Here is a 13,058-nt window from a genome sequence, read left to right as displayed (position 1 = left end):
TGGAAAGTTGTGTGGATTAAACAAAGATGGGGAGAACCATGTACACCACCTTGTGTTCCTTGGAGGAAGAGGCGTGATAGCAATATAATAAATGAATAATATAATAATATAATAATAATAATAATAATAATAATAATAATACTCTGACTGACTAAAACTCTGGAAGTCTAATGCACCAGGGAGCAACAAAATTCATAGGGAGCTGCCTTAGACTGAGTCACACCCTTGATCCTTCAAGCTCTGTACTGTCTACACAGATTGGCCGTGGTTCTCCATGGTTTCCCTACCTTGGAAATGCAAGGATTGAACCCCACAGACTTTCTGCATGCAGAGTAGATGCTCTGCCACTGAGCAGCCCTTCCCCTGCTTAGTCTAGTCTAGGCCAAGCATTCTAGCTTAGTTCTCTCCAGCTACACTACTTCCTATTTACAGTGATTGTTTTGTTTTGTTTCAACTGTATGGGAGAACATAAAAGGAGCCGATCTACTAGGTCTGACCAAAGGCCCATCTACAGTGGTGCCTCGCAAGACGAAATTAATTCGTTCCGCGAGTCGTTTCGTATTGCGAAAATTTCGTCTTGCGAAGCACAGTTTCCCATAGGAATGCATTGAAATTTTCGTCTTGCGAAGCACAACCATACAAAAATTTGTCTTGCGAGTCACCTAAAAAAATTGCAAAACCCTTTCATCTAGCAAGTTTTTCTTTGCACGAGGCATTCGTCTTGCGAGGTACCACTGTACATAGCCCAGCATCCTCACAGAGACCAATCAGATGCCAGTAGGAAGCCCGCAAGCAGGACCCCTAGGGCAACAGCACTCCCCCCCTGTTATTCCCAGCAACTGGTATTCAGAGGCTAGGTCATGGCATCCCCAAATCGGCCCTCCAGATGTTTTGGGACTACAACTCCCATCATCCCTGACCACTGGTCTTGTTAGCTAGGGATGATGGGAGTTGTAGTCCCAAAAACACCTGGAGGGCCAAATTTGGGGATGCCTGGGTTAGGTAAGTGTAAAGGGACACCTGACAATTAAGTCCCAGTCATGAATGACTCGGGTTTGCGGTGCTCATCTTGCTTTACAGGCCAAGGGAGCCGGCGTTTGTCCGCTTCCTCAGACAGTTTTTTTGGGTCATGTGGCCAGCATGACTAAGCTGCTTCTGGCGAAATCACAGCAACATACAGAAACATCATTTACCTTCCGCTGGTGCGGTACCTATTTATCTACTTGCACTGTGTGCTTTCGAACTGCTAGGTTGGCAGGAACTGGGACTGAAAAATGGAGCTCACGCCATCGCGGGGATTTGAACCGCCAAACTTTTGACCGGCAAGCCCAAGCGGCACAGCGGTTTAACCACAGTGCCACCCACGTCCCATTCAGGCTACTGAATACTAAACCAGTCATACTGCAGACAGTACATAGGCATCACACCTAGTAGCTACTGGTAGTCTTGAATTTGTTAATCTTCTAAAGCTATCCAGTTGGCAGCCATCACTGCCTCTTCTGGAGGAAAGAAAAATCAACAGTTAACTATGTTATCTGGCAAATTTCAGAAGGCTGGGGAATGCAGAGATGGTCTCAGCTGCTGGGCAGGTTTATATGGGGAAAAGCAGTCCTTAAGGCATCCCAGGGACAGATTTAATAGGCCTAGTTACCTAGGGCGAGTAGGCAGGTGACCATTCAAGGAAGGTTTATTAAACTTGGTCCTTTTGGGGGCATAAACACATTGGATTAGGTAAGCTACCTGTATAAAATAAATGAATTTGTGGACCTGTTTGCAAAAAACCACTTCCCCGAGACCATTTGGAGGTATCTGACAAACTCCTCTCTCTGTAGACCCCCCCCCAGAAATGGAGCACGCCGTCTACCTCTTCGTCTTCCTGCTTACATTGACCACAGAGTCAGTCCAGATTGAGGACAATAAGATCCCCAGCCTTTGCACTGGGCACCCCGGAATTCCAGGCAGCCCCGGGATCCATGGTAACCAAGGCCTGCCAGGCAGAGATGGGCGTGACGGGCGTGACGGAGCAGCAGGGATGCCGGGAGAAAAGGGCGAAGTTGGTCAACCAGGTAAGGGCACCTCTGCCTCAGGAGGATCTCAAAGGCCTTCCTGGTGCCTGAAGGAAAACTGTTGGCCTTTAGATGCAAATGAGGCAGGTTGGGGGCGGGGGGGGGGGGGTTGGTGGGAGAGCACTATTATTTCCAGGTCCATTTCTATCATGCTAAGCAAGCTAATTCTGCAGAAGCTCTGAAGTGGGTAAGTCCCAGCATTATTGTCTCACAGTGTATTTGGGGGAAGGAGTCCACACTGTGTTAAGTTATCAACTCCATAGAGCAGGGCCAGCCTGACTGGTGACCCATTTTTGTCTGTGCGGACAGCCAGCTGGTTTTCAGAGCTATGCAAGCCCCAACCATCAGCAGCTGGGCATGGCTAAAAAGGCCTCGCAAGCCAAATGGGGAGGCCTGGCGGAAGTAATAAGGCCTGTGGGCTGCAAGTTCCTCACCCCTCTGAGGGAAACGAGGTCATTTAAATTAAGACCCAAACTTCTAACCATTGTAGTCGCCACAAGCAAGACGAGGGGATAAGCTGGTGTTTTGCTTTGTACTCTCTTTTTTCTCAATTAATTTTTACTGCTTTTCAAAAAAAAATCATCAAATTAATTCAAATTTAATACAAAAGTTGACTTCCCACCCCGCTATCTTGATGTTTCTCTTCCCTTCCTTACTCACTGCTCAATGTTACATAATTTCCTAATTCCATTTTGAGAGAAGAGTTAGATAGAAAAGGAAAAAAAGTTAGCAAATGATGCAAGTGAAGAACTTCCGATTTCCCATCCGTCAGTTACAGAAAATGTATGTGTGTGTGTGTGTGCGCACACACACACACACATACACACACACACAGTGGTACCCTCAGTTTTCGAACGTCTCCATTGTCAAACATTTCAGTTTTTGAACTCTGTAAACCCAGAAGTAAATGCTTCGGTTTTCGAACGTGCCTTGGAAGTCGAACCGGAAATGCTGCTTCCATTTTGAGTTTTCCGTTTTGAGGCTTCTGTACTGATTTTTCGGTTTTCAAACGTTTCAGAACTCAAACGGTCTTCTGGAACGGATTACATTCGAAAACCAAGGTACCACTATATATAAAATCACCCTCAGTCCATGCAAAAACAAACAAACAAACAAACAAAAACCTTCAGTCCATGCAAACATCCATCTTCTCCACTTTCTGTTAAACAATTTCTTTAAAGTCAGGGTGTCTGAGAATCATTCGTTTCTTTTCCTTAGGAAAAGTTCAAGACAGGTTCCATAATTATTAATAAATGTTAGCCCATCTGTTTCTTTAAATTTCACCTTGATTAATTCAAGCCACCATTACTCCATATTGCATAGTACTGTACTAAATTCTTCCATCCATATCTGTGTTAAAGCCTCTCCATGGCGAAAACACATCAGATCCATATTCCATTCTCAACATATCCTAACACTGTCCTTGGTTGTTGTTTTTTCATTCCGTAAAGGAGCAGTGGGCCCCACAGGAGAAAGAGGCAGCCCTGGCCTCAATGGGTTCCCCGGAGAGAAAGGAGTGCCAGGGGAGTGCGCAGTGGCTCCCCGCTCAGCCTTCAGCGCCAAGCGCTCCGAGTCTCGCAGCCCTCCCTTGGCCGACCAGCCAATCGTCTTTGACGTGGTGCTGGTCAACGAGCAGGGACATTACGACGGCAACACGGGGAAGTTCCTCTGCGAGATTCCGGGACTGTACTACTTTGCTGTCCATGCCACCGTCTACCGCATGAGCCTCCAGTTCGACATTATGAAGAATGGCAAGTCGGTGGCCTCCTTCTTCCAGTTCTACGGCAACTGGCCCAAGCCCACATCGCTGTCCGGTGGCACCCTGGTGCGGCTGGAGCCGGAGGATGAAGTCTGGGTGCAGGTGGGGGTGGGGGACTACCTCGGCTTCTACTCCAGCATCAAGACAGATAGCACTTTCACAGGATTCCTGGTCTACTCCTACTGGCAAAACTCTCCCGTCTTTGCCTGAGAGACGACTTGCCCCTCTCCGCCACGCAATTTGCGGAGGACTCCCGCGTTCCCCTTCTTGGCTCCGCCACAGCTGTCGTCCGTGGGGACACCTGTGGCCCTTCTTAACCCGAGGGGTGCGGCACCCCTTTAGCTAATGCCTGTAAAAGGGTTGTAGGTTTCCTCCCAGAAGGTGTCTGGCAAACCCTCAGGCCAAGGTCGGGGTAGCTGTGCAGCAGAGAAGTTAAGTGACCTTTGTAGCGCACTAGCAAACAGTGTACTCCTTGCGGAGTAGATTTACTTTCTTTCTATAGATATACACATACATACTTAGGGCTCGGCCCCACTTGCTTCGCTCGCCAGCCCCACCTACCCCTTTGGTAACCACCCTTCCCCACATCAGATGTCAAATGACAATATGACTTTTAGAAGACATCTGAAGGCAGCCCTGTAGAGGGAAGTTTTTAATGTCTGGTGTTTTATTGTGTTTTTATATTTTGGTGGAAGCCATCCAGAGTGGCTGGGGCGCATATAGATAATAAAATTATTGTTAATATTTATATCATCTGACCAACCACCTTCCCTTTATTACACCCCCTTGTCCTCCGCTCGCAGCTCGCCTGAACCTCCACACCTTTTATAAAGGAGGAGGGAGGCATAGTTTACTGAACGGCTCTGTGAAGCACCTCTCTTTCCTCTGTCAACCCTCACTGCAGGCATGTTTGACAGAGGTCAGCCAGGCACCATTCAAGAGCTTGCCTGGGCTACCCTGCCATTTCTCGTGCTGCAGCTGATGTGGCCATCTGTCGGCGGCCCTGTGAACTGCAAAGCATGACATTCCGTCCTTTGTTTGTATATAGGGAGACAGGCCATCCTTTCCTACAGTTCCTCAGAAGCAGTCCAACTGGTAGGGGCTGGTGTATTTCTGCAGCTCCTCCTCTCCCTGTCGAAGGGGAAGGAGGGTCCAGAGCAAGATCGCTAGGATCAAACCACTATTAAACCATGAAATCAGCCTTAACTCGTATATGGCATTTAGGGCCAGGCAGTATCTGGTTTTCAACATTGTGCTATATCTCCAGCTAAACCTCATGATATACCAGCAGTGCTGGCAGAGTTAACAGGGACTGCAGGAATCAAGAGAAGCATTGGCTGGCTTCATGATTTTCCCCACATTGTGATCTTTGCATAGAGCACACACACACACACACACACACACACACACACACACACACACACCACACAATGATTCCCATTACATCCCCAGGTAAAAATGATGAAACCAGTATCACAATGTGGACTTCAAACCGGTTTTGGACGATATATTGATATATCACCTAGCCCTAATGGCGTTGCAGAGAGAAATTAGAGTAATCGCACAAATGAAAAATGCCACAGAAGGAATTATTTAAAAACAACAGTAATTGTGTGAATGGGTCTTTCCCCATGTTATCTTCTTAATAGGGTAGCACTTGCACAGAAGCCTCCCTCCCCTCTCTTGCTTTGGCAGCCTGTAGTGGCTGTTAGAAGGTTCCAACACAACAGCCACTACAGGCAGCCACAGATCCAGAGTCTTCTTGTGCAACATTCCCAGCAATGAAAGGGGCCCATCACTGCTCAATCATTTATTTTTAACCTAAGAAGTCTGGAAATCAAGGCTCTGGCTGTGTTGTTTTCCTGTTCCATCTGGTAGGAAAAGAGCCTCTTTCCTATTAGGTAGCTTGGGTCAAGATAAAGGTTGCAAGCTGGCTGCTCTGCTCACAGCCCAACTATCAGAAAGGGTTCACAAATTCTCATTCATAGACCAAGCAGCAATAAAAAGTTTAGCCTAGATGTTATAGACGTGTGGCATGAGTTATCCACTAGGGGCTCCCTGAGCCCAAAGTTAAAAAAAATTCTGGCCAAGTTAGTTAACCCTAGAATAGATTTTGTTTGTAAGATTGTTTCACGCATGACATTTCTTTTTTCCTACATGGAAATTTGAGTCTGTTAGTCTACAATTCCTGTATGCAAAGGATGTGTATATGTATCTTCCAAAGTGTCTTAAATATAATGAAAAGATTTGGGTGCTGTTTTATATCTTTGTATGGCAGGGTGAGTATCAGTGTTTGGAGAGATCTTTTTTACTGGTAGAAAGCATTTTGGAGGGAGGTGTTGCAATGTTTTTCCCGACTCCTGCTCCTCAACATTTTACAGCAGCCCAATAAAGTGAAAATAAGTGGGTGACATCCACCCCCACGCATTAAACAGAGTTAAAGAGAGCAAAACTTCATCTGTTTCAATTCTTGTATACTAGAAATTAAAGAACCTATTGATTCATTCCCTGTCTTTGAACTGATGAATTCATCAATTTAACCCCTAAGCCAGATTGCGTATAGTTATTCCTTTAACATGGACCTTTCTTTGGATGTTGGAGGCTGTATAAGGGATTTTAAAAGGTACCATAAGGATGTAGTCAGGTATTTAAACCATTTCCACTGTTGTGCTATAGTGATCTTGGCAGCATCCATGTCAAAATTCATTTTGGTGAATGTCTTCATAGTGTCTGTCCACGTATTTAGTAGGAATAACTGGGTAGATATTTGAACATGTGTTTTAATAATCTTTGAAATCTCCTAATAAATTTCATTTCAGAATGATGCAACCTGCGGGCATTCCCACCAGAGAAGGGGAAAAGTTCGCTTATTCCCACAACCTGTCTGATGAGTGGTGTATTGGAATTTGGGATAGTTGAATGGGTATGTGATGCTGTCGTTGATGAATATACTAACTCACTGCAAATAAGCCAATGCTCAATAGGACCTGATACCCTAGTGACCACGTCCTGTAATGCTTCCTCTGAATCTGAGCTGGGGAAACTGCTGCCAATGATGCATGTGTGGCCCTCAGCCTGATTTCACAAGGTGCAACCTATTGCAGAAGCCCTTGATGGACTTGTTGCGTATCTCGAGACTCTTAATCCCAGGGTTGTAGGTTCGAGTCCCACGTTGCGTGAAAGAGTCCTGCATTGCAGGGGGTTGTACTAAATTACCCTCATGGACCCTTCCAACTCTGTAGTTCTATGATTCTATGTCTGGGGGCAGGAAGCAAGGCAGCCTAAGTTCTGCGGTTATCTACAAGTGACCCCCAAACCCATTTATCAGTGCCAAGTGTTGCCCACAGAAAGCAATGTGTGCGCATAGCCACAGCTCAGCCTTTCCTACAGGGCTGTGACAGGGACGGGGGCCAGTCAGCTTGCCTTCTCTGGTCCCAGATTCTCCAGTGTGAGAACAGTGACCCAATTTGGAAGAAAGGTCCTTTATTTTTAGCACGGGGAAGGAAGCACGCTTTCTGCATTCTTGCCCAAAATAGGCCTTGTTGCACTCATTTCCCCCAATGTCTCTGGACTGCTCCCAGCTGCAGAACTTTCCCAGTGTCCAAGCAAGCTGCAAACCTCCTTGGGATTTCTGGTCTCACCTGGAGGCTCCAAGGACGCTAGGAAGAAGGAATCTCGCCTGTTTCCGCCAGCATCTGTATCCGGGTGGTACCAAAGCAATTTCTGACAAGCTCTTTGCCAAGCTAGGCCAGGAGGTTTGATTTGATTGGACTTGGACTTGGGGGGGGTGAGGGGCATGTTTTTACAAGGCCATTTACACAGTACTTGGTTTGGGGCTGAGGGATGGGTATATAGGGGAACACAGATAATTCAACCAGAAGCAGAGCTTAGAAGGAATGAGAGATGTGGAGCTTCAGGCTGACCTGGAGTGATCTCAGTTTTTACCAGCGCTAACCCCGACCTCCCTGCTCAGGGAAAGCATCGCCCGGGTCAACACTGACGACAGACATCTGTTGCAAATGACGCTTGGCCTGTAAATCCAGAGCCCCGGGCTGTGTCAGCCATGTAACAAAGACACGCTGTGTCCTGCATCTTGAGATGGGACTGCAGCAGCATCAAGAGCCAATATTTTCCTGTTTTCCCTACTCAGCTGTGAAGAGGGCTGTGGGATCTGGAGCAAAAGGAGGATATCCAGTTTCATAGCTTGCCTGGATTTTGTTTATTTTTTATGGGAATAAATGGGGGGGGGGAGACAATGGCCCGCTTTAATTGTGCAAACCTACATTTCCTGGCATGCATTTGAATGCCTCCTGCAAAATACTGGTAGCATCCTATGCTTTGATTGGCAGCTGCCCAGGGTCTTAGTAATAAGGATCTTAAGGAGAGCTTGCTAGGTCAGGCCAATGGCCCATCTAGTCCAGCATCCTCTTCTCAACCAATGGGAAACCCACAATGGGACCTGAGGGCAACAATAGCAGTGTCCCCACTTGAAATTGCCAGCAATTGGCATTCAGAGGTATCCTACCTCCAAGAGTGGCTAGTCAGATGGTCTGTCCATCTGGTGCGGGTGGCGCTGTGGTCTAAACCACTGAGCCTCTTGGGCTTGCCAATCAGAAGGTTGGCAGTTTGAATCTCCACTACGCGTTGAGCTCCCATTGCTCAGTCCCAGCTCCTGCCAACCTAGCAGTTCAAAAGCACGCTGGTGCAAGTAGATAAATAGGTACCACTGCAGCGGGAAGGTAAACGACGTTTCCATGCGCTCCAGTTTCCATCACAATGTTCCATTGCGCCAGTAGCGGTTTAGTCATGCTGGCTACAGGACCTGGAAAGCTGTCTGTGGACAAACACCAGCTCCCTCAGCCTTAAAGCAAGATGAGCACTGCAACCCCATAGTCACCTTTGACTGGACGTAACCATCCAGGGATCCTTTTATCTTTACCTTTTTACCTTTCCTCTCACCTGCTACCTGGAGGTGCCAGGTAAGATCTCACCACCCCACTGTCTCAAACTGATGGGGAGAGGGGTAACATTGAGTCTGCAGATCATGCAGAATGGGGTTGAGAGAAACCCAGTCTCCCAAGCAAAGGTAAACTCCCTCTGTCCTTATCTCTGCTAATAGCCATTGACAGCCCTCCATGCTCCATGTATACCGTATATACTTGAGTATAAGCCTAGTTTTTCAGCACACTTTTTGTGCTTTAAAAGCTGCCCTCGGCTTATACTCAAGTCAACCATTCCTTAAGAAGTGTACAAGAACGGCGGTTCTTTACTCTCCCCAGGCAGCTTGTTCCATTCCTGAACTGCTCACATAAATGCAAACTTTAGACCCCAGAAGGCAGAAAGCCTATCAGTTAAGGAAGTATTAAAACCCCACAGGTGCTCACTTTCCCTGGCTCCGCTTGAACAGGACAGGATCCCAGCCTTCTCTGTATAACACAAGGGAACATTGCGCTGTGGGTTAAACCACAGAGCCCTAGGGCTTGCCGATCAGAAGAATGGCGGTTCGAAACCTTGCGACGGGGTGAGCTCCACAGCAGCAAAGGAGGAAGAGGAAGGAGCAGCCCAAAGGGCTGCTTTGGGCTGCTCGTTCCTCCTCTACCACAGTGGCAAAGGTGAACCGGCTTATACTTGAGTCAATAAGCTCTCCCACATTTTTGTAGGGAAATTAGGTGCCTCGGCTTATATTTGGGTCGACTTATACTCGAGTATATACGGTATTTATCCTAACTTCTTGTGGAGCTGAATTTCACAAGATAATGAAGCACTCAGTAAAATGCACTTCCTTTTCATCTATCTCAGGCATGCCAACAATCCATTTCTTTTGATGATGGCGAGTTGTGCTGCTCCTTTTATGTGAGAGAAAGAGAATAATCTCTTTCTGTTCTTTCCTCTTTGTCACTTGCAACAATTTTGGAAATGACTTCTCAAGCCCTCTCGCCAAATGGAGAACATTCAGGGATGTTTGTTTCATAACCCCCCATCCCTCACCGTGGTGCCCAAGCTTCTTTCCTGGAAGGAGATTAAATTATTGCTGACTGCATGTTTTGATTTGATCAGCTTTTCCTAAGCGGAGGTGTTCGCCCAGCACCTAAGTGAATCCACAGATCAATGCTTGGCCTGGCTTTGATCTGCAATTGGGAAGGACACTTTCCCTATTGTTATTTTTTTCTCACTTCACAATCATTTCTCTTGCGATTGCGACTGGTATAGTCTTCTTTCCACCCAAGATTCACATGCCTAACGCTGCTCACTCTGCATACAAAAGGGTTTCAAGAGCTAATTGACCCAGTTATTGCTACAGGGATTACATATATCTGCCCCAATACCGTAATGAGCACAAATCACCATGAATGCACAATTGACAACCAAGGTGATGACGGGTCTGGAAGCCAAGCCTGATGAGGAACAGTTGAAGGAGCTGGGTATGTTTAGCATGGAGATGAGAAGACTGAGAGGTGATATGATAGCCATCTTCAAGTATCTGAAGGGCTGTCACACGGAAGATGGAGCAACCTTGTTTTCTCCTGCTCTGGAGGGTAGGACTCGAACCAACAGAGTCAAGTTACAAGAAAGGAGATTCCAACTAAACCTCAGGAAGAATTATTATTATTATTATTATTATTATTATTATTATTATTATTTATTAAAATTTGTATACTGCTCTATACCCGCAGGTCTCAGGGCAGTTCACAACACAAAAACACAAAATACATAATTAAAATATAAACAAGAACAACCCAATAACCCACCCACCCCCAACACATTTTAAAAGGGCATTGGCTGTCAATCAGCCAAAGGCCTGGTTAAAGAGGAATGTTTTTGCCTGGTGCCTAAAGGTGTATAATGAAGGCACCAGCCGAACCTCCCTGGGGAGAGCGTGGGGAGCCACTGCAGAAAAGGCCACCCTCCAAACCTCACATGGAGGAGGGACACAAAGAAGGGCCTCAGAAGATGATCTTGGGGTTTAGAGGTTCATATGGAAAGCGGTTTTCTCACAGAAAGAGCTACTTGACAGTGTAGCTGGCACCCTTGGAAGGAGGTGGTCTCTCCTTCATGGAAGGTTTATAAGCAGAGGTTGGGTGGCCATCATGTGTCAGGGATTCGTTAGCTGTGATTCCTGCAATGAAGGTGTTGGATTACGTGACTCTCAGGGTCCCTAAATAAGAAACTTCTTTTCCTGAAAAAGTTCACCAACTTCTCAGTCTAGGTAAAGGTAAAAGGTAAAGGACCCCCAGACAGTTTAGTCCAGTCAAAGGTGACTATGGGGTGTGGCGCTCATCTCTCTTTTCAGGCCAAGGGAGCTGGCCTTTGTCCGCAGACAGCTTTCCGGGGCATGTGCGCAGCAGGACTAAACCGTTTCTGGCACAACGGGACACCGTGACGGAAACCAGAGCACACGGAAACGCCGTTTACCTTCCCGCCACAGCAGTACCTATTTATCTACTTGCACTGGCGTGCTTTCAAACTGCTAGGTTGGCAGGAGCTGGGATAGAGCAATGGGAGCTCACCCCGTCGTGGGGATTCGAACTGCCGACCTTCTGATTGGCAAGCCCAAGAGGCGCAGCGGTTTAGACCACAACGCCACCTGTGTCAGTCTAATGACCCCTTGGACAGCCAAACAACATAAAAGAAAAAAGATAAATCAGCAGACTTCACTTAGATGGGTGCAGACATTGGCTTTGAGTTGCATATGGCTGCTCTAAGCCCCCGCCCTACCATAGTCTCCTTTTCCCCAGCCTTGGAGGCCACTACAGCCTTAGCAGAGGCACAAGGAAGCTAAGCCATATGTTTACACCCGTGTGCTGCTTTGCAAATGACTTTGACTCCTTGCCTTAAGCCTAATGGCTCAGCTGCTTGATGTCTGGCTGCATACAGACTCATTAACTCATTTCCTAGCCTGTAGTTGGATTGGGGGTCTGCTTAATTTATACATAAGAGGGACACCTGGGGAGAAGCCCAAGCCAGTCCACAGGGAATCCTTCTCTGCGGTCCATCTCCAACTGGCTAGTGGGGGGGGGGGGAATTAGCAGGGGAAATCACCGTCCTCATTAAAGTTGTCGTCTGATCTTACCCCCCATAGCACTGGGCTCAGATTTGGCCAGACAAAGGAAGCAGATGTGGGGAGCAGGGGGGAGAAAGAGACAGGCTTAAGGGGATAAATCAGTCTTTGGTTTAGCTCACATCAAAGGGAGCTTTTCCAATAACACGGGGAAGGAGGTTGAGATCAAGGGATGGGGAAAGATACCTCCAAGGCCACTGCTGGCATCCTTATTTCTGGACACAAAATCATAGAATTGTAGAACCCAACCCTCTGCGTTGCAGGAATCTTTTGCCCAATGTGGGGCTCAAACCCATGACCCTGAGATTAAGAGTCTCATGCTCTGCCAACAGCCTCAGGTCTCTGAGGAAGTTGCCTGTCTGCCAACACAACACAACACAACCAGGGAAGAATCCCAACCTCTCTAGAAAGGCCGTCCTCATATTTTTGATGCTGAAAAGCAGCTAGCATGGAAACAGACAGTCCACTTTAACAAAAAGTGAAATACCTGGGGTTATGTTATATTCATATTGTAATTGTATTTTTCAACCTGTCTTGCATCCCAAAATCAGATTACAAATCAGTTTAAATGTAGAAATAAATAAATGCAGAATTATGAAACAGTTCCAACAAAACAAAACAAAAACAAGATAAGAAGCAAACAGACATGCATCCTAAAATCACCTATGGAGTCAACCATGGAACATTTTCGTATCCACAATCTGTTAATTGCATCCCTTGAATGCCAGTCATGTTTCCAGGGGGAGTGTTTTCCACAGTTGGGGTGCCTCCACAGAGAAGTTCCCAAGCTGTGGTCCATGAACCACAGGTGGTCTGTGAGCTTGGTTCAGGTGGTCTGCAGCATGTCTGTAAAAAATACAATTAAAAATCATACCGCTTGTAGCACAGCATATTACAAATCACAGAACTGTAGAACTGTACAGTTGGCAGGTTCTTCCAAGGGTCATCTAGTCCAGCCCCTGCACCAGGTGTTGCCGCAACAGGCAGAGAAACCAAGACACTCAGCAATTTTCAAGTGGTCTGTGTGGGGAAACAATGTTTGGCAACCATGGCCATAGCCTGTGTCACCGTAAAATGTATCTCACCCAGTGATGAAGCCATGAGATCGCCCCCGCCCCAAACTTAGAAAAGTCTCATGGGCACACACACCCCAATGGACTACAACTACCATCAT

General features: G+C 46.8%; 1 protein-coding gene across 1 annotated transcript; it reads left to right on the top strand.

Moving 5' to 3' along the window:
* Window positions 1-1,841: 1,841 nt before the first annotated feature.
* On the top strand, window positions 1,842-4,186 carry LOC117060248 (complement C1q tumor necrosis factor-related protein 5-like). Its single transcript, XM_033172452.1, has 2 exons — window positions 1,842-2,066; window positions 3,518-4,186. Exons 1-2 carry the CDS (start codon window positions 1,847-1,849, stop codon window positions 4,033-4,035), a joined length of 738 nt encoding a protein of 245 aa, XP_033028343.1. The 5' UTR covers window positions 1,842-1,846; the 3' UTR covers window positions 4,036-4,186.
* The last annotated feature ends 8,872 nt before the right edge of the window (window positions 4,187-13,058 follow it).

Source organism: Lacerta agilis, chromosome 15 (genome assembly GCF_009819535.1).
Source record: "Lacerta agilis isolate rLacAgi1 chromosome 15, rLacAgi1.pri, whole genome shotgun sequence".
In the NCBI taxonomy this organism is placed as follows: domain Eukaryota; kingdom Metazoa; phylum Chordata; class Lepidosauria; order Squamata; family Lacertidae; genus Lacerta; species Lacerta agilis.
The sequence above is the reverse complement of the archived record's forward strand: the minus strand, read 5'-3'. Positions and strand labels throughout refer to the sequence as shown.